This window comes from Battus philenor, unplaced genomic scaffold, assembly GCF_028537555.1.
Source record: "Battus philenor isolate CCGP_79_NKW_IND1 unplaced genomic scaffold, ilBatPhil1.0.hap1 SCAF_15, whole genome shotgun sequence".
Taxonomy (NCBI): Eukaryota; Metazoa; Arthropoda; class Insecta; order Lepidoptera; family Papilionidae; genus Battus; species Battus philenor.
Genome location: NW_027181677.1, coordinates 3,581,940 through 3,603,390, shown reverse-complemented (window position 1 = coordinate 3,603,390; position 21,451 = coordinate 3,581,940). Strand labels below are relative to the sequence as shown.

At 35.5% G+C, this 21,451-nt stretch overlaps 2 protein-coding genes across 2 annotated transcripts in view; both read right to left on the bottom strand.

The window, feature by feature from the left end:
• Window positions 1–4,790: 4,790 nt before the first annotated feature.
• Ing5 (inhibitor of growth protein 5) lies at window positions 4,791–6,390 on the bottom strand. The gene has a single exon (XM_068761718.1). The coding sequence runs from the start codon at window positions 6,182–6,184 to the stop codon at window positions 5,360–5,362; it is 825 nt and encodes a 274-aa protein (XP_068617819.1). The 5' UTR covers window positions 6,185–6,390; the 3' UTR covers window positions 4,791–5,359.
• A 4,946-nt stretch (window positions 6,391–11,336) lies between these two features.
• SCAR (wiskott-Aldrich syndrome protein family member 3 SCAR) overlaps window positions 11,337–21,451 on the bottom strand; it is a 42,031-nt gene continuing 31,916 nt past the window's right edge. The window contains exons 2-10 of the mRNA XM_068761586.1: window positions 21,210–21,365; window positions 18,112–18,263; window positions 17,229–17,497; window positions 16,356–16,533; window positions 15,504–15,635; window positions 15,149–15,296; window positions 13,273–13,397; window positions 12,062–12,271; window positions 11,337–11,633 (exon numbers count right to left, since the gene is read on the bottom strand). Of these exons, the coding sequence (XP_068617687.1) occupies window positions 11,440–11,633; window positions 12,062–12,271; window positions 13,273–13,397; window positions 15,149–15,296; window positions 15,504–15,635; window positions 16,356–16,533; window positions 17,229–17,497; window positions 18,112–18,263; window positions 21,210–21,331 (1,530 nt within the window). The 5' untranslated portion in view covers window positions 21,332–21,365 and the 3' untranslated portion in view covers window positions 11,337–11,439. The remainder of the gene's footprint in view (window positions 11,634–12,061; window positions 12,272–13,272; window positions 13,398–15,148; window positions 15,297–15,503; window positions 15,636–16,355; window positions 16,534–17,228; window positions 17,498–18,111; window positions 18,264–21,209; window positions 21,366–21,451) is intronic.

Here is a 21,451-nt window from a genome sequence, read left to right as displayed (position 1 = left end):
TTCTTTTTTGTCACTCTTTTGGTTTTTACACTCCTTGCACATATCGTCTCACATCCTTCGCTATATTTTGTAAAATACCAGTTTACTACATTTTAACTACTATCTTTTTGTTTTACATTTCTTATATTGAATGTAATCATTTCATACATTACAACTATTTTACCTCCTAATTTAAAATTTTTGTCATTTAGTCCAATATTATGTTTAGTAACTTTTTCATTTACTGCTTTTGTTAGGTTTATAATTTTTATTTTCACTTAGATTTCAGTCATTCGTACTAATAAACTGTGCCGCTTTTTTGCATATTTTAGAAACACATGACTCTAAAATATTCAATACAGAAGTTCCTTGTCGCCCATTAGAGCGATGATGGTGTCCCACCTGATTACAGATGCTAACTTGATCTGGCAATAAGATCGCAGTGGTCTGAACGCAGGATAGCCGATGACTGGCTGCACCATGGTCCTGTCCACATCTCTACTCGGAGAATCCTCCGTGCCTTGTGAACATTTAAACCAAGATCGTGTCCAGCTGAACCTGTCGAAGCACGCTGTAGGCAGAAACGGTCCCCTCGTCAAGCGTACCCAGCCGCTTGTCAAAGTAAATCGGGCATCGCTGGTATTCTGGTTTGCATTTACTCTTCAAGACTGTCTTTATCCAGTTGGTCCACCCTCTGTGTATACAGAATACATTGGACAACAAATCAATTTGCGATGATAGAAATTGAAGCAAAAGATACTATTATTACTCTTTTGACATATAAGACAGCAAAGATTTTGGATATGTAACGAAATTAAAAATCATCAACTTAACGGAGGATTTTTATTAGTTTTTCCAAAACAGTTGATTTAACTTTCGATAATTCCCGCACTTGAGATCAATTTGCTACGAATTTTCACACCACCTCGCACATCTCTGGTAAAAACGCTGCTGCGACGCGATTATAAAAAGGACACTCTGATGTTTCCTCGCCAGTTTGTGATGGCTAAATAATACTTCCCACAATATTACGCAGCTTCCAACAAAAGAGAACTACTACAAAAAAGGTTTTACTATTTTCATTCCCACGAAATTCATTGTCAATTCAATCTTATGCAAAAAGAACATTGAACACACTACAGTCATGAAGAACATACTACAGTCTTTCATTCAAGATACCCTTATGTGTCCTTTATTTCCTGCAGAAAGACGCGGTAAGAAATATCTACTAAAAAAACGTGTTCTTTCAAATCTAAAACGATGTTCTGAAAGGGAGCGCTTAGCTTGTTTAAAATTATAGCTACCATTTTAACTCGTTTTGGCTATTAAAAATATTGATGAAACTAGATGTTGTTGTTATTAGTAAGTTTCCTATACCATGGAACATTAAATTACTATATAAAAAAACCCAGTTTATTTGGTAACATTGCTTCTATATTCTACATAGTGAATACCTAAACACTGCCACAAGTGTATTGACTTTTGAAAACAAAACTAATTAATTAATTTCACTAAAATAGGTATTAAGCTAAAATTGAATATAAAATCAAAATTTATTTAAAATATCCGACATTTCCATTAGTCTCTACGGCTACCCAGGGACCGCTGCAATATATCATATACATATCTATTTTGGTCAATACTTTTCTCAGCGATAACTCTAGGCTTTCCAGATTTTCAATTCTAGGTAGCATTTTAGCCTCCAAAATCTACTATATTTTGTAATCAAACGGATTAAGATCTGCACTAAAGGAAGGTCAATCATTCGTTTGAGTTATAGGCCTCCCCTGAAGTATCTATGAGGGAATATACCATAAACGCCATGCTTAGCAGACTGGTTGGCGATCGTATTGTTGTATTATAGTCCACAGATCACGCTGCTGCCTATACTCTGAAAACTTGTTTGTGAGGCAGTAACAATTGTTTATAATTAATGAGTGTATAGGTGTAAATTATATATGAGTGTTTTCCGGGAATCGAACCCGCGACGTACGATGGCAAATCTCAATCCATACCGCTGGGCTCACAAACTTCATATTTAATGAATTCAACATTTTGATGTTCAAACAAAGCCTACACTACCTAGTCTTATCATTGGATTCCGGTGGCGAGTTTATGCAAGAAACCCGGCCACCTTCGCAAGAGGATGCGAAACAGAACTTTCAAATGGCTAAAATTCTCAAAATATAATCATTGATAGAAGACGTCATGCCGAATTTATAGTTCAACACTATCGAAATCAAAATATCCATGTATATCGCTTAGAAATTGTGAAACCCAATTTTTGTGTCACACCCACCTAGACCCTCGCGCACCCCTAGGGGTCCTTCTGGACCACTTGGGAACTAATGCTTACGACTGACACTAATTGTTAATCTGAATGCTCCCTAACCCGCCTCACAAACTAGTCTTAAAGTGGTAGTTCATTTGTAGCACGAACCACTTCGACGTGACCGTGAATTTTATTTTCAATTATTTCATATTGATTTACAATAGTTCTCTGCTATGTTTTTAAAAACAAATTCAGTGTTCAAATAATATCCCACGCAAAATCGCTTCATCGATCATGATCATGAGGCTTGAAATATACGTCATATTTGCTCTGTTCAGCAACCACTGCACCTGCAACACTTTACACAGGTCGCGTTCTACATAACAAAACAAACAACACCCACCACGCCACAACACCCGTTTTTAGTGAGCGGCCGCCCGCTTCCTAACCGCGAACAGCGTGGGCGAACCGTGGTTGGATCCGGATCCCTCTTCGACTCGCCTGTGATCCACGCTGCCGTCCTAACCCGCAAGCACACTCCAACAACAGACCCCGTCAAAGCTCTACCGCGAAGAGCCTTAACAACGTGCAAACGTCCCCGTGCAACTGGTAGGCGCCTCCCCAGCTTTTAGTTTTTAGTTTAAATCTAGTTCACGAACCCTTCCGCTCCGTGAACTCAGTACCGATGAAGCTGTAAAAGCCTTAGGGCTAACAGCATCATCACAACATCTTCAGAAACAATAGAATAGCATAGACATTTGCTCTGTAACTAAGCGATTTGCGAATTTTAATCAGATCGAACAATATCATTAACATCGAGTATTAACCTTAATATTTTTACTATGAAAATATTTGAATGTTTTTTTACCTTTGATATTTTTAATTAATTTTGACCAAATATTTTTTCTTATTAGGTTTTACACAATCCTGTTCGCAAATCTTCTAAAACTAATAACTATACGATAACTTATGAATATGTTTGTAAAATATTGAAAGTTGACACATAGCAAGTAGCTGTAAGCGATCACTTTAAAAAAATTAATAGTTTTTTAAAACAGTTTTTAACCAATATTGGAAATTAAGTTATAACATTTTAAGATTGAATGACTGACATCTTTTTTTGCCATAATTGACTAGAAAAAATTGATAATAATGCCATCTATCAAGCGTGATAGTAAAGGGTCATAGGGCAATGCTAGTAAGAAAAATACATTTTTTTAAAATAATCGTGACGGTTTTGTGACTATATGTTATTAAAAAATACGTATAAAACGTTCTAATCATTCTCAAAACAAAAAAATATAAAGTATTTAATAATCAACCATCGAATAATATTTTAAAGCACCCTCTTGGATACAGGCCAAGCAACGCCGCAAGTCAGTTCTTGCGCTTATCGTATTTAGTTAATGCAATTGTCCTTACGACATGTATGAAACGATAATTTAATTCAAATTTCCAATCATCAACTTCACTTTCACTGTAGAAGGTACTATAGTTCCCCTGTTAAATAAATATAACTATGTGCATTAATATTCCGATGTACGTGCAATCGACTCAGAAGACAAATAATTGAAACGTTCAAATAGCTGTGTTCATTTAACTGATCCCAAATAATGATCAACGGACATGCCTCTAGTCACGCATTCAACTGACATGACCCTAATTCATCCCCACTATCGTAGCACAACCAAAAAGCTTTCGATTTAGAATATTTAATTTGAGTCGTTTTTGATGCTTTAATTTATCCGTCATTATTGTGGTCAGGGTATTTGTACAAACTTTTATAACTATAAAATTTATGAAATTATATTTATTAACAATCACCTGTTAACATTCATCAAGTGTAAATAGAACAAGTTTAAATATTATATAAATAATTAGATTAAAAGTAACTATTTATATGTTATAATGAATTCACTGATTTTGCAATTAACAAAAAATATTGTTAAACTAGAAAGTAATATAAATTTGTCTAAAAAAAAATTGTATTTCAACTCTTGATGAAATTGTTATTGCTAGAATTTATCCTTTATTGTACTTTATGGTTTAGTTAATTCTGTAGTACAGTAACAAATAATTACTTTGAAGAGTTCTTTAATATATTTTTTTTTCGGTTGGCAAATAAGAACAAACACAGTATTGTAAGACTTCTATTATCCTATTGGATAATTTGTTCATAAATAATAAATGAAAACATGTTTCCCTCCTATAAGAACTATGTTTGTTATATTTTTCCTTCATACAATTAAAAAAACTCATTAACATTTATAATATCACAATTCTATGTTACATATTCATCAAATTTTAAACAGTGTATGAATATATAACTTTGGACTTACATTTTTCCTAAAGCCTATTTATTATAATAATTAGTAAATAAAGATCCAACATGACTAATGTCAGGATATAAAAGGAACATATCTGTTTATGATAATTGACATTGTATATATTTTGTGTATAAATTGTCACATATCTATTAACAAGATGTAACGAAATTATATAGTAAATAAATATATAGTTAAAAAAGAAAATACAAGAGTAGAAAATTATTATAATTTATTATACAATAACAGTTTAGCATTTCATTAAAATTAGTTCTATGCCATAATAAAGTAAATACATCTCTTTTCATTAGCATTTACCTAATTCAATGGCCACTTCATTTTTCGTCAGGTTTACAGAGAAAATAAAATTTAGGTAAAAGAAAAATAATTTTTCTTTTATCACTAACTCTCAAGAATTTCACTTAATTTTATTTACAATTATTCTATTGTATCATCTATCGATTCTCTCTCATTTCAGTCAACTCCAATTTTGTGTTGAAAGAATAAACAGAAATTTAAAATCCAGCTACATAACATGCGTCGGTATAAAATAAATGTTAAATGGTTGTTAATTTATCATCACATTGTATATTTACAAAATAACTTCATTCATTCACTATAAGTGAAATGGATAATTATTATAAATAATTTAATATATCTAATTCTCAACATTAATTATAAATTAAAATTAATTTATACTAAACTTAGGCAGTCATTTCACCTCTTTCTTCACAAGCACAACAGTCTTTTCTGCAGGTTTAATAACAGGAGGTTTCGGCGTGGATCATTTCTTCTTTCTGTCTTGTGTACATTTAGGGCAATACCATTTACCCTTGGGTTTGGTGTTAAGATCCACACAAGCAAAATGAAACCATTCTATGGGGCAATCAGGATTGTCACACCCTATCATCTCACCATAAGACACTTGGTGACACAGACAATATGTGGGCTCGTTCGGGTCTACAGGCATGTCGAGAACGTCGCTCGGATGCGCCATTCCAGCGACGGTGTCGAGGTCCGCATTTTCTTCTTGTTCTTTAACCGCATTGGTTGTCGTTGTTGTACCTTTCCTTTGCACTTTCTTTTTTGGAGCAGATTTACCATTAGCTGCCGCGTCCTCTTCGCTGGAAGCTCCAGCGCGTTTTTTCTTACCAGCAGAGGCGGCGGTCTTTTCATTAGCCTTATGTTTCTTTCTGCCCTTCTTGACAGCCGTCGTGTTAGCTTCCTGGCTCGCGTCGGGTTGTTGCGCGGCACGCGAACTTATTACTTTCTCTTGAATTTCAGTTTCGAAGCGTGCGAGGTCAGAGTCAAGGCGCCGTATGTGCTTGTCCACTAACTCGTACGTCTGTATGGCGAGCTGAACTTTGTCGTCCCCATATTCCTTGGCTTTATTAAATAGTCCCTGAATAGTATTAACTTTTTCCTTCTTCGTTTCATCGTCCATTTTAGGAATATTCGGTAATAATTCGTCGGCCATAAGATCGATTGTCCTCATTAGACCATGAGCGCGGTCATCGAGATCACGCATCAATTTAAAATTTCTCTGCAATTCTATAGGCAAATGTTGGAGACTATCTAAATAATGTTCCAAATAAAGTGCTGAAGTCATTTTGTAATGTTTTGTAACGACTCCACTTTGTAAAACTATAAAGCTGTTGCACAAAAATTAAAGGTAAAGCTAAAATATTCCTAGATTTCGTTGGCTTTTCTTAATTTCTTTACAGATTTGATTTAATTATGTCGTACCTTAGCAAATTTCATTAATAAAAAAATAAAAAATAAACTTAATAATTCATCACTAATTACAATACAAGCTAACGATAGCAACAGCAAGCAACGAGCACGAACGAAGTGTTGCACGTTCCGTTTTACAAATTTCAATTTTTTTTTTTCTAACAAAAATTGTTTTTTAATAATCATTGATCATTACTCTTACTATAGCTTACATTTCATGACTCTTAATCAGCAATAAGTTACGTTAACGGTATATTTATTTTTCTATTAAGGTATAAATAAAAAATTATGGACTTAAGTACATACAAATTTACGGAATCAATTCAAAAAAATTAAAATTGTATTAATATTGTTATTCGATCTTACTTCGGATTCCATTTTTTCGCCGCAATACATTAAAGTGGTTTGAAGTGCCGCACCTTTAATTACTGAGTGGTGTTTATTAAAAACTTTTAGTGATGCCATGCTGTTATGGATAAACTGTACAATGTACATCTTTATATGGTTATCAGTTCTGACCTCAGAAAAAAATTGTGTTATTTGCTAAGTTCTTCTTTTATTATTCTAGTTAGTTGTTAAATGCATAGTCAATTTTTTTATATTTCAATGTATTGGCGTTTCAAAATACTGATGTTTAATATGTCGTGATTACGTAGACTAGGTTCTGCCCACAAAATAGTTTTTAAATAACCCATAAAATAATAAGAAAACGATTCTACTTAATAACTACCTCGTAGCTATTTATACAAATATTTGTAAAGCCACATAACGGACAGTTGTTATAACTTTTTACACACCATTTTTGAATATATATTAGAATTAAAGAGGAATTTATACATTTTAATGAAATGAACAAACTACATAGCATTTTCCCGATTTATATAAAAAATCTTGAAATTTGCAAAGCTGTAACAAGAATTTTTTAAATATTGCAATACTAGTACTAAGTTACTTTTTTAGAAATTATAGATAAAAACACCCTTTGGGTTCAAAATCATTTTGCTAATTTTCATAGCAACCAATATATTTGACTTGTAATTAGTTAAAATTCATAAACCATAATAAGTTGATTCTTAAAAAAATATATTAATTTCCAGAATTTTAAACTTTCGATTAGGTACTTGACTGTTCATTTAAAACATATTTAAGGTAATTTAAAATTAATTGTTGAAAATATAATTTATTTTTCTGTTATTTTCTTATAGATAAACACTTTTAGAAAGGACTCTTAGGACACCTTAAGTAAATAAACATGGGAAGAAATAAAACAAGTGATATTTTCGTTTATTGTATTAGCAAATAAACAAGTTATAAAATATTTTCTTAATAGAAGTGACACTATAGTCCGCAAATACGAAGCATATCTTGATGTACATGAATTACAATGATTTTTACAACACATATCAAGAAAAACGATGTAAGAAATTTAAAACAAAATCATATACTCATTTTGGTCTTCTATGTACTGCAATTTCAAGAATTGTTCCATCATTGATAGCAACAATAGTTAAAAGAAAGAATTTATGAAGTTTTAAGGACTATTGTGAAATTTCATGGGATACAACAACTTGCTTTAGATATATTAACATTAAAAAATCATAAACATTTAAGATAAAAAAATGCAAATAAATAATTAGCAATTGCCTTGTCGTGGCAAAATAAAGAGGCGTTTACATAATCTACATAATATAAAACATGCTTTATTTATTTCTCTTACGGCTATAATTTACATTTCTTAGCGCTAATCATCATCATACGCGAATAAAACTACTATACTACATGCTTGCTGCTCATACAAAACACACTGCTCCAATGTAAATAATAAGATGCTGCACGGTAAACTTATATTTGGAAACACTCTTGGGTCATTTACTTTCACCATTAACAACTTTGTCAAATTAGACCCTTATATATACAAAATGGCGGAGTTAACTGTAACTTATGACGTAAAATCAGGTATTGTCAAATGTGCCCAGAGGTTTATGTGTAATCAAAATATCCAAAAATAATAAGATTCATAAAAATAGAATACCAGAAAAGAACTTAACAACTCTAGGCACCTATAATAAATAAATTCATAGGTACTTAAAAAAATGAAAACCTAATTCTAAATTATATTAGGTATAAATCTACGTATTAAGAATTTGGTACACGTTCGTTGCTCTTTTTTAATAACATTATATGCAAAATACTATTTAGTTGCCTCAACATAATGAGCACTAAATGGTTTGGAATGCATTATTAAACAACAATTGCAAACAAAATTTCTATTTTTGTTTGTGTTTAAAAAGAACAGAAGACAATATATAAATTACAAAACTGGAAAATAAATATCTGACATCACTTAATGTAATTGATGAGCGAAGTCTAGACGAGTATAAAAGTTGAATACAAACTGGAAGCTAAGGATATCCACTGATTGGATATATTTGACATAATTGGCACTACATATGCAGGTCACATATGAAATTACAAAATTGTACTCTTAGAACTATGTATAAGTATCTAAATATTAAAGATCTCTATCTAGTAGACAAGTCCCATGGAAAATTTAATTCCTTCTACAATGTGTGGTTATTTAAGAATACTTTTTAGGCAAAACAATAGATACGCCACAAACCGAAATGGCAGACTCTTCACAATAAACTATTCAATTCAAAGACAGACTAGCAACTTCATAATATAACTAAATATCCCACTGTTCAAAAGCATTGTAACATATCATGTAAAAATATATTAAAATCTCAAACAGGACTTCACAACCACTAATGAAGAGATTTATTTTTCACAAGATGTAAACATAATTTTAACAAGCAAAGCACCATACAATTAGATTGTGCTTAGGTGGGCCTAGAGTCAATACGAAAATAGCTAATATGATGTATATATAATATGAGATATAAGGGAAAAACGCGTAATTGACTTAACAATAAGTCTAGTGTAACACCATCAGTCAAAATATGAACATAAGTGCCACATAAAATACATTATACGCCAACATTTATATTTTATAAAAGGGAAGAGTAGATTATACACTACTTCTACATCTCACGGCTAATGTTTTTGGTTTACAATCAAACACATCCTTAAATTCATTCAAAAACATCGCCTAACATAATATTCATAAGCCTAGTCAATAAACCACTGCTCAAACAATAAATATCAATACCATACAAATACACCAAACTGATTATGTGAATATAATGTAAAAATTACATGTAACATTCCATGCATTGCACCAATAAACACTACACACACTTGCATGGATTTTGATAGGGCGACCAGAGGCTGAGTGCACTACTATACAAGTGTTTCGTACTTGTCCAGGACGTGACATTGGTTATTCTCGTCGCCATGAGAACGAGAACGAGGACGGGGATTGGCTTCGGCCCCAGCGCTCTTGGCGCGCGTCTTCTTGTCGTGCCCACATGTGCAAGCAACTGATGATTGACGTTTCAATGTTTGCGCTCTTGTACCGGCCCATTGTGGATCTAAGGATTCACTTCTAGTATACATTTGACGTTTGTTTCGTCCCATCGTAGCGTGGGAAAAAGATACACTCTGTCCACTATCTGAAGATGGACGCATTGATTCTGACCGCATACATAAGCTACCTCCAGCTCTCCGGAATGAGTCCAAAACTCTTTCTTCAATTTCTTCAATGTCCTTTTTTTTCACTAACCATATTTCCTCGGAACCCCTTGTGAAGTAGCTTGATCCTTTGCTTACGGTATACTTCTCCTTATTTTTAAACTTACATGTTTTAAAATTATTCTGAGTATTTACATCTTCATTGATTTTATGAATATCCCTACTGGTACGAGCAGTGTCAGGGGATGCTACATTCCGGAAGGCTGTACCATGTGAGGGGAACTGATCAGGAATCTTAGCTCCAAGACTGGGCGAACGAATTGTGACATCTACAGGTGAGGGCATGGGTTTAAATTCTGGTTTTATAATTTTTTGGGGCTCTGGTTTTTGTATGACCTTCTCACCTTCAATTGAATTATTTTCACTCTTTTGCCATTTTAATAAGTTGACAGAGTTTCTAGTGAGGCTCTGTTGTCGTTCCAGAGTTGTATGGTTGCTGTGATGTTCATTGGGTGTGTTTTTATCACTTTGTGCACTCATTTCAAAAAACACATTATCTTTGAATGGTGTAGCTGGTGGTGGAAACTCTTCTTTGCTGTCTGATCCTAATCTGTCAGTTCGTGTTCTCCCACGAACTGAACCTGGACGCGACAATCTACCTACACTAGCACTGGCATCTTCTGCTGCTTTCTCAAACTTTCTTATTTTATCCCCAACCCCATTAGACTCTTCTGGTGTTTTTGCATTGTCATTGTTTTTATTTTCAGCGTCAGAAGTATCAACATTGGGTTTGCCATTTTCATTCCCTTTTTCATTATCATCCTCATGATCAACAGAGACTGCTACTAGTTTATCTGCCTTCAGAGAAACATTTTTAACATCTACAAATTCCTTCTTTATTATTTTGTTTGGAACTGTGTTATTCTCTGGTTTGGAATCATTTCTGTGTAACTTAAAAGCAGGAGGTGACGTAACAACTTCTTTCTTTGGTGGCGATGAATTTTCTTTTTTTAATATGGGTGATGGTTCTTTAAGCAAAGTGGGTGAAGAAGTTTTTAATTGTGACGATTCTTTTTTTAAAATTGGCGAATCTTTTTTCAAGGGTGGTGAAGTGACACCTTTTAAATTAGGAGAGTCCCTAAGCTGCGCATCCGTCTTCAGAGGCGGAGGAATTTTTTTTAGGGGCGATGCACTTTTCGGTGGTGATGAAATTTTTGGCGGTGATCCGCTCTTCGGTGGCGTAACATTCTCCGATTTATTTGTCTTTATTAAATTTTCTTTAACAGGTGGTGAGATCATACGTTTCAACGGTTCCTTCGCTTTCTGTGCTTCAATGTCGCGACTTAAGAACGATGAGTTTCGTACGTAACATTCGTCGGTTTTCTGCTCGTTGTTGTCCGCCTGCTCGCGTGCCATATTCTGCTCGTTTTCCTTAATTTTTATAGGGACTGCTTCCCCGGGGTCGGGAGGATGAGGATCGGGGGGCTGGGGTGGTTCGTCCGGGGGCTGGGGGGGCTCGCGGCGCGGGGAGGCGCGACGTCACGCGCGCGACTCGGTCCACTGGTCGGAGTCGTCGGAGTCGGAGTCCGCACCGGAGCTGGTGTCGCTCAGCTCGACGGCCACTCGGCGCGCGAGAATCGACGCCACGTCGAGGAAGGCGGGCGCGCCGCGAAGAGTATCGTAGCGACCCGTGTTCTCGTCGCAGCGTTTCTCCACTTTTCTCAATTTTATGCCTGTATATACGTGAACACAATATTATAATCTTTATACATTAACAAAAAGTTATATAAATACATAACATATAACAGACACAGTTTAACAAGTGTTATTTGAATCTATTGATTACCATATCAATATAAAAATAGCTATAAATGCAAAACATAAGTTACAGAGAAAATAATACACGAATTATAGGCCATGCAATAGCTTACGAATTAAATTGAGTTTGAAATTTTTGAAAAGATAACATGTCTATTAACTGATATTAACAAGCCGAATGTGCTTTTTCCGACCTGTGCTAAACAATTTTATCATTATCGGCTTAGAAAGCCCTCAAAGATCGCTACGTTGACTGGTGTTGCGCTGCCCGTATCCAGCAACTTCGTCGACGGTATAAACATCTTAATCCAACAGATTTTTATGAAGGTAGTGGATAAGATACCATCGCGTATGGCCTTCAGCAGATCGGATCGCGGGTCGGCGTGTGGCGCTGCCGGAGGGCGTGGCTTTAGCGCCGAGGCTCCGCGCAGCAGGGCGGCTGGAGAAGGGGCTCGGGGACGGTCGCCGGGCGCCGGCGGCGCTGGCGGCGGTGCTGGCGGTGATGGTGCCGGCGGTGGTGGCGGGCTCATCGGCTCCTCCGTTGACATCATACCTGCAACAACGTTGTTCATTAATAAGTTCATAAATCTACAATACTTATAGTTAAAGATTACATGTGAGATTGTTTTTTTAAAAAAATCGTGTTTTAACAGTTGTTTCACAAAACATTTTATTAAAATAGTGTTTGCACTGAAATTTATTTTATATATGTAGGTCTTTCGAAAAATTTGTATCTAGCCTTCCAGAAATTCTTCAAGGTAGTGAGACTGCTAGTAGAAGCATTGTTCTTCTAATGCACTATGGAAAATGTTTTAAAGCTAATGTTTGAAATTACTAATAATAATTGAACTTAAAGTGATCTGATTTCATAATAGAGTACTATGTAAATGTCTAACAATTATAAAATGATGAATCATAATTAATGTGAGTGTGATATGAATGGTATAGTACACAATAGTTTGTCATCTGTTAAACCCCACGTAATCTTTGTGGGGAATATATGGAACAAAGAACAGTATGTTTGGATAGGGCCTGTAAATATATGAAATTAAAGTTAACTCTTAACAACGCTTAAATTTCGTCTTGTTAACAAAACCTTGATGGGTCTGAGTGTATGCTTGTATTATAAAGTACCACAACAGCCCTTCTATACTTTTTTTTATTAATCTAAAATTAAAACCATAATGTTAAATAAATCTTATTGTAGCAGAGATCTTATTTGATCTAAATACATAGAGCTTGGTTTGCGGAAATGACATGGTTGATTGTATAATGTACATACCAAATATTAAATTTCATTTAAAAAGAGCAACTGTCGAGTTTTTGGCTGGCTCTTTTTTGGCAGACTAGAGAGCCGTAAGAGCCATACGAGCCGGTGGTAGCACTACTACTTATAATAATAACATTTACAATTCATCAGTTAGTATGAATAACTATTTGATTGAAGATATTTTTCATTTGCTTTTTATTGCTTCCGAAGATGCGTGTTAGATTAAAGAACTCATTATTATTTTAAAAAATATATTCAACGGTCAGAAATAATTGTGAACTTACCAATGACGGCATGCATCTGATCAAGATGTGCGTCGAGTGCCGTGCGGTGCGGAGGCGAAGCCCCATTAATCATTGGCGGGGGCGACGCACCTTCTGGCGGGGGCGGAGGAGGCGGTAGCGCTGATCTACAAACATAATGTTCACTGTAATTTCCACAAAACTAATGTCTCTATATAATATATCGTAAGGACGCAGTTACAACATTGTTATCATTTTTATAATATATTTTTATTGTATCTATAACTTGTGTTGTACCATAAATAAACACTCAAGAAACACAATTCTGTTTGTAGATTAAATTGACGTAAGTTTCTTATTTTAATTTTTAAAACATTTTTGAGAACTAGAATAGTAGTGAGAGGAGACAAAATTGATAAACCTAGATTAACTTACAAAAACTTCGGTACTGTTTTGATTAAATTAATAAGGGTAATAAATTAATAAGATAAAGTTGTTATGTGACAAAAAATATTAAAATCCTTAATTATAAAAATAAAACTCACTGTTATGAATAATTTAGAACCAAAGGTAATGGCTTAGACCAGAATATAGATACACTGACACTTATTGTTTATAAAGGGTATAGGTTGGATGGGCGAATCTACAGCTCATTAGTTTGCAAAATGTTTGAAAGTTTTTACATCTATTTTGATTTTTTTACTATACTATCATCTTCGATAAAGTGATTACTTTGAAACTATTAAAATGCGACAAGCCAACTATTTCTGGTAGTGCAAAGATTGCAGGAAAATAGCAAACAATAAACAAAAATTAATTTTAAAATGCAGTAATTGAAGTTTTGACAACGCTTTTGCTTACTATACGATATTACGTTATTTATTATTTTTGAAACTATTTTTTTTGAATAGGGTGTACCATTCATCTATTAACAGTAAATGAATAATAAAATCTTAAAGATTTTACACCTGTAACCAATCAACCTTTATAAGGGACCTAGACCCCTGCAGTGGCACATAACGATGAATTTTTTGATTACTTTGAATGGCTTTTATTATATTTAGGTTTATAAAATAACAATTATTATTTTAAATATTTAATGGAATCAGGCGGCATACCTCGCGGAAGTCCATCTTAAGTAAGAAAAGGACCAATATTTAGCCACTTCCGCACATGCAGTGGTAGTCGTGCAATAAAATGCACCGCCCGCCAGCCCGCTGATAAATGCGTATGCGACAAACAATGCTAGTCATACAACCGCCACCACCAAATCACTCAACACGTATTTCACCTCTCCACCGTGCATCTTCAAGAGTTATGTTACACCGATTAGTGCCAAACTCACTCTGTGTTTGACACTAGGGCTGGCGGGCGGTGCATTTTATTGCACGACTACCACCGCATTCGCGGAAGTGGCTAAATATTGGTCCTTTTCTTAATTATTATTTTAAGTGGAAAATTTAAAAAAAAAAAATATTTTTATATTAATTTTCCTCCTCATGGAAGTGTTTGTGCGCAATAACTTTTCTAAATTATGTGAAAGCTGTAAATGTAAATAATTTGCCTTGAACAGAAAACATACAAAAATAATAATGATACAAACTAGACATTTTTATTTGGATAAAGCACCTACCCATCATCACCATCATCAAATCAGCCGACAGAGGCTCGCTGCAAGGAATAGGCTTGCCCCAAAGATCGCCACCGTAGTGTTGACTTACCGACACCGCGTCTCCGTAAGTCACCCCGGCACACACTGGTCGACTTCAGACATTTCTGTATTATTATTTTTTTATTGTACTATTATTGTACTTGTACCTTCACATATAAATAACTGACGTTTCATGAACGCCTGTGAACTAGTTACTAACTAGAAGGCTTGAAATAATTATTAATTTTATTATGTTGCTGTGGGTACCTGGTGGGCGTGAGGTGCGCTGGCTCGTCGGGGGGCGGCGCAGGGGGCGCTGGAGGCGGTATGGAGGGCCGAGCTCGACGCGGCGTGCCCGCGATACTTCCACCGTAGATCGGCTCCGCTGTCCCGTATGGACTTTCTTCAGCAACAACTACAATTGACAACGTTTATACAATATTTAAAAGAATTAAATGTGTATTTTGAACGGCTATAGAGAAACATACAGTTCGCGTAATAATTGAGTCCACATAGCCATTCATATTTAAGAAATGATATAAAGGGTCATTAGTTGTAGTGTAAGTAACATGGAACCACAATTCCAGTTCATGGGGTTTTAAAATCTAGTATTTATACTAACCATGTCCATTGCCCGTAAGCCTGGGCTGCCTGTTCTGTTGATTCTCTATTTCTATGGAATTGGGCCTTGCCGGTTGGGATGTAGGTGCACGATTCTGTGGAGCTCGGTAGCCACCATCCGTAACGTTAGTTGCTAACAATAAAAAAATACATATTATTTACACATTATAAAATACAAAAGGTTTGATAGATAGTAGAATCTATAATGCCGGCCGATTTCAACTAAACGTATAGGAAATCTATAGACGGGCTTGTCTGCAGCATCGAACGTTCTACGGTTGAAAAGCATCATTATGATGATGAATTATGTTAAACAACGATTGGTCGGGAGTCTATCAGTTTTAACTGTAGTTTTTAGTTCATGATGTCAATTAAACGATATTTTTTCAATTAATTTAAAAGTTTTTGGTTTTTTAATTGTTTTGCATTGTTCACAACATATAAACTAAAAGTGTAGGTAAAGACATTGAAACAAAATTTACAAAATTAGCCCTATATAAAGTTTCAAGGTCATCTAAAGAACATTAAATAAAGGTGTCTACGAAGCTTTGCTGCCAGATAGAGTCAAAAATGTGGAGATCAGTAGAAGAACCAAGGTCACCGACGTAATTCGAAGAATTGCTCCTCTGAAATGACAATGAGCACATCGGTTATGCAACCGACGGCTTTGGGACCGAACTGTTTTCGAGAGACCGGGAGTGGTTAGATGAGACGTGGGTAAGCCACCCCGCTAGGTGGACCGATGACATACTCAAGGTTGGGTAAGGCCACTCATGGTGGTAATCTTTGGGGGTGCCTATGCCTTGCTGTGGGTGTCCATTAGCTGTCATGATGATGATGAAAAATAGCTCACTCTGATAGAGCGGTTCGCGGTAATGCGTGTCGATGTTGTAGTGGCGCAGTTGACTGGGCGCCATGATGTGTTCGCCGCGGGTGACGGCCTCCGCCTTCTGCCGCTCACGCGTGGAGTGCGGCGCGCGGACCCTCCGCGTGCCCCGCCCCTCTGGCCCTCCGCTGCGCGGCTGTCGCACCTGCACATGTGTTAACGAAAAATCTTTTAATACACACAAAAATAATTGTCTTAAATAAAAAATGTAATGCATATCTCCGATTCATCCGACAATAGAATTATATAAAACAATTTCTATTATAACGCAGTTAATCGTATCTGATGCCAAAAGGGAAATTTTTAAATCATCGATAATAATTCTCAAAGTGGACAGATAACCCTGTTAAGATCGTCGGAACACACTTAGGCCCCTAACGGTCTTATTCGAAATCTAAGAGGGAGGCTTACGTCCAGCTGTGGACATCCTATTGCACCTGAATTAATGATGAAGATGATGACTGTTTAATGTTGCAATGCATATTATTGCAATAAAAAGACAATGCAGTATCATCAGTTTGCGGACTTCTAGGTAGGTACAACTGCAGCACCTATTTCCCCTAGCAAATAAAATTACTTAAGAGTTACATTGTTTTGTGTTTGAAGTTTCCATATTAACCAAAATTACTACACCATCTCTTATTACCCTAATGTTCCTGTTCAAAGCTTAGTTCTGAGAGAAGTGACGGGACAAACTCCTACAAGTCTTCTATCTAGTACGACCAGGTTTAGCGTCTCTTATGACATTTTCGATCTCGTTTCATACGAGATCGGTTGGTTATCAAATGGCGATGAGTGAGCATGATGTAGTTTTGTTATGCGGTTTGCTGGTGGCGGTACCTTCTTGCCGCGGTCGTGCTGAATGCGCTCCGTGTCCTGCAGCATCTCGCGGCGCCACAGCTCGAAGAAGTAGTCAGGGTCGGTGTAGAACTTGCGCGCGTCGCGGCCGTCGTCGCGGAACTCGTTGAGCTCCTCTAGCGGCGGCGGCCGGTCGCAGCGCGCGTATGTCGCGAACATGGCGGACGGCATCGAGCCGCGCGAGAACAGCTGCTGCTGGAACGTGCGCGACGACCGGAACGCCTTGCGCATCTGGATGTCTTGCAGCGACACTGAAAGTTTACAAACTAACGCAGTTATACCCCTCACTCACTATGTATCTCGGAGTACTTTTAACTACGAATGCGAAGTATTCTCAGGTGGGATCTCCCTAAAGGATATCACAAAAATTATGAATAAAAATTTCAAGTTTTATTTTAAATAAGCTGTAGACCCTTGTATATCTCCTTTCATCAGCCAGTTTTTATTAAAAACATTAGTAATATACTAGAATGTTTTTGATAGCTTAAAATAGATCCATTTAATTTATTTGGTATCCAATAATAATTTTTTATGAAATAAACAATAAGGATTTTCTACTTCGGACTTCCACCTAGAAGGTGAACAGAAGACCCATTTAACAGTACCAGAAGACGCTGGATGCGAGCGGCTACGATCCGGTCTTATTGGAAAATCTATGACAGTAGTGGAGCGGTACTCTTATATTATCATGATAAAATATGAGTTTAATTAAATGAAAAATGTATCGGTCATTATTGACCGACAGTTCATCTACCAGTCCGCAATATATATATATCCCCGTATCTAGTTAGGTCTTAAGACCTGCCCGATCGAACTAATATTGGTTCGAACATTAACAGGCTGATATCAAGAACGTTTAACTCACCTTCCTCTACGCCAGAATCCAATTGTGTAACTTTAATAGCCAGTCGATCTATCCTCGCCTGCAGGATGTTTGTCCTCTCCGCCAAGTTAGTGGCCTCCCGGGTCAGCTCCCCGAACATATCCTCTGCATGTTTCGAAAGTGAAGACAATTGCCTGAAACGTTCGAAACTATTTGGTAATGGAGTAATTACATCAGTCCTTTCAGACGTCGCTTAGAGATAAACCATTTTAAGGATCGCCTTTCTTAATTGCAAAGTTTATAAGCCAATTGTTTTTTTTAAAATATAAACTGGCTAAACGAACAATATAATTCAACAAAAAAACTATACATACACCTCTACTCGGGTAGAGCTATCTTCTACGTGCAAACGTCATCGTGCATCTGGAGTACGACTGCCCGGGTTTCATTTTTGATAAGTTCACGAACCCTTCCACTACGTGAACTCAGTAAGAAGAAGCTGTAAAAGCTCCCGGACTAATAGCATCAACATCAACAGAAACCAAGCGCAATATAAAGTAATACATACGATTCACCTAGCTATAACCTTTTCAACTTTTGTGTTTCATTTATATAAAATGCTTTATTATGTCTATCTGTTATTACAGATAAAATGTAGCGGTAGGCTCTTAAAAACAGTGTTTAATTTTGTATTCTATACTAATAACTACAAAAAAATATTATACCCAAAGCCAGTTATAGGATTCCCAGCCTCTTCTTCATCGAACAAAATAGTATAAATCGTACTATAAGCAAAAGGAGTTTTTAAGTTATAAAACAGCTTGAGAATGTTTTGTTCTAATAACGAACGAAAAGAACTGGTTTTATATGAAATTGATAAAAAAAAACTTAGGCTAACTTGTTATGCTGTTGTTCTAGTTCCTGATCTAATGCGTCCTGACGCATTTGGACCCCGTATTTTTAAGTTGAAGCACGTCATTTTACTAAAGCTAAATTCTTGTTTCTATAAAAAAGGCTCTCCTATCTTTCGAAAGTCCTGCACGGTCGTCACTGTTAACATACTTTAAAATTAAATTTCTTACCCTTGCGTATGTCAACAGAAGAAACATCATTATAGGTAAATAAAAGGATAATTTAACGAAAAAACTGATTTTATTCCAAGAAAAACATGATTTTAGCATCGAATTTTTTATCTATGTAACAAAGGAACGTTAATATTCAATTTCACAAAGTATAAATATTACTTTTTGCAAACAGCAAAAGTTAGTTTGACAAAGATTTATTTATATTTCCGCAAAAAAACTTCAAACTTATTAGAGAAACATTGATCAATAGAGCATATTATTATATTAATTTAATTTTAATTATTATATTGATTTAATTTTCCCAAGCATATTAAGATTAATATGCTTGGGATGAGTATCATGCTTTGATAAATAAAAGATTTATATCGTGAACTATCGAGTTTCCTGCTAGGTTCTTTTCTATGGAATCAATATTCCGTATCTGGCAAATGAATTAGCACATAGAGGAAATTGATAATAATAACAATATGTACATTATAATAATGTCTTGCCCTTTCTAAGGATAGCCTATTCGAAAGGATAAATATTTGTTTCATCGCCTAATATGTACGGTCTTCCAAAACTGAATAAAGTATAAAAAAGTTTCAGTTTGACGTAATGTTATTTTATGATATAGTCGCTATCAATAATCCGAAATCCACACCCTCATTTTAAGTACCCGTATCATCCGGCCCTCTTATCACACAATCACAATATCAACAAACTCATGTCATTACCTACTATATTATCCAACGTGTCGTCACATATACATTTTTATTGAATATAGTCCTCTGCGAAAACCATTAACATTACCTAGCGATATATTAACAATTTTTTTCAACACGTTCCGTGCCACGACAATTTTTAAAGATTTTCCATTAAGGCCGCATGGGACGGGACGTTTACGCACACTTATGCTTTACACTTTGTAAATACTGCAGAGCTATAATTAGCAGAAAATAGTTATAAATTTTAATATGCATTACGTACGCGCATACGTGATGTGAAGTTATCCATATTTGACCCTACAATTAATTTGTTTTAGAATTCTTTGATTTTCAATGAGAACTGCAAATGGTCTAAACGGAGAATTCAGCGGGGATTGTATACGCCCCACATGGCATGGAATGTCTTCAAGAAAGCGACTGAGTAGTAAGTAAAATTAATAAAATATTCACTTGCTGACAAATGAGCTACACACATACCCCCTTTAAAGCTTTTACACCTATTTTCAATTCCCTGTGTATAAATTCACATTGACATTAGCAAATAATAAGTATGGTGTACGTGCATTTATCATTTTCACATTGCAAACGCTGTTCGACCTGTGATGGTGAATGTTTCTGCAGTTTGATTGGTATCTTGAAGCCTGTCCCTTTAATAAGTTTTCGCTAGTATAATTAAAAAAAACTATAAATTTCATATAATAAAACATATTACGTATTCGATACGCAAGAAATCACAAAAATTACCAGTGTCTGATTTGTTGAATAAATTTTTAAAGTTTCTAATTCAATTATCCAATCTTAAAGAAATAGATTAAAATGATAGCCCACTTTTATGATGATTTATGTAATGATTTCCTTTATTTACGACTGGAAAAATAAAAGGAAAAAATAATTGATATTGATATAGTTTTAACTAGGTTTAAACGGTAGGTTGCCGAAAGCCTGGGTAATCTTAGAATGTGGGGCGAGAGCGATGTCCTTGTAGACGTTAGTCGAGATCTCATTGGCTTCGGTTGTTTTATGGATACGTCTTGTCTCATATCGAAGTTATGAGCGCATAGCGATATTGTAGTCTACGTATCGCTTACCATTTCTGAAGTTTAGGGCGCCCCTTTCATTCAAAAATATACAAATTTACTGCAAATTAATAAAATAGTAAAATCAAAATTACGCAATAAAAACTAGTAATAGTCAAAAAAAGGTCATATATGAAAAATAATTAAACAATTATAATCTTACTATCGATGCAACATATTATTGTAAAAAATATTTCATTTTTATACCAGCGCATCTCAAAATTTCGGTGCACTGGGCAGCATTAGGTAAAGGTCCCGCTAAAAGCACATACCTGACGGTGTTGGCGAGCGTGCCGTTGGTGACGGCTTCGAGCTCCGACGGCACCGCGAGCCGCTCGGGCACGTTGCCGCGGGACACGTGCACCGGCTCCACGCAGCGCTTCGGCAGCGGCATCGCTGCGGCGCCGCCGGCTACCTACGAACCATCACTGCGGACAACAAAAACATTCACTTTAATATCTTTTGATACAAAATATATAGGCTTTATTCTATCAGTTGACAATTACATAATTGG

Excerpts from the sequence above, each read along its gene's own strand:
- Ing5 (XM_068761718.1), bottom strand. The coding sequence starts at position 6,184 with ATGACTTCAGCACTTTATTTGGAACATTATTTAGATAGTCTCCAACAT.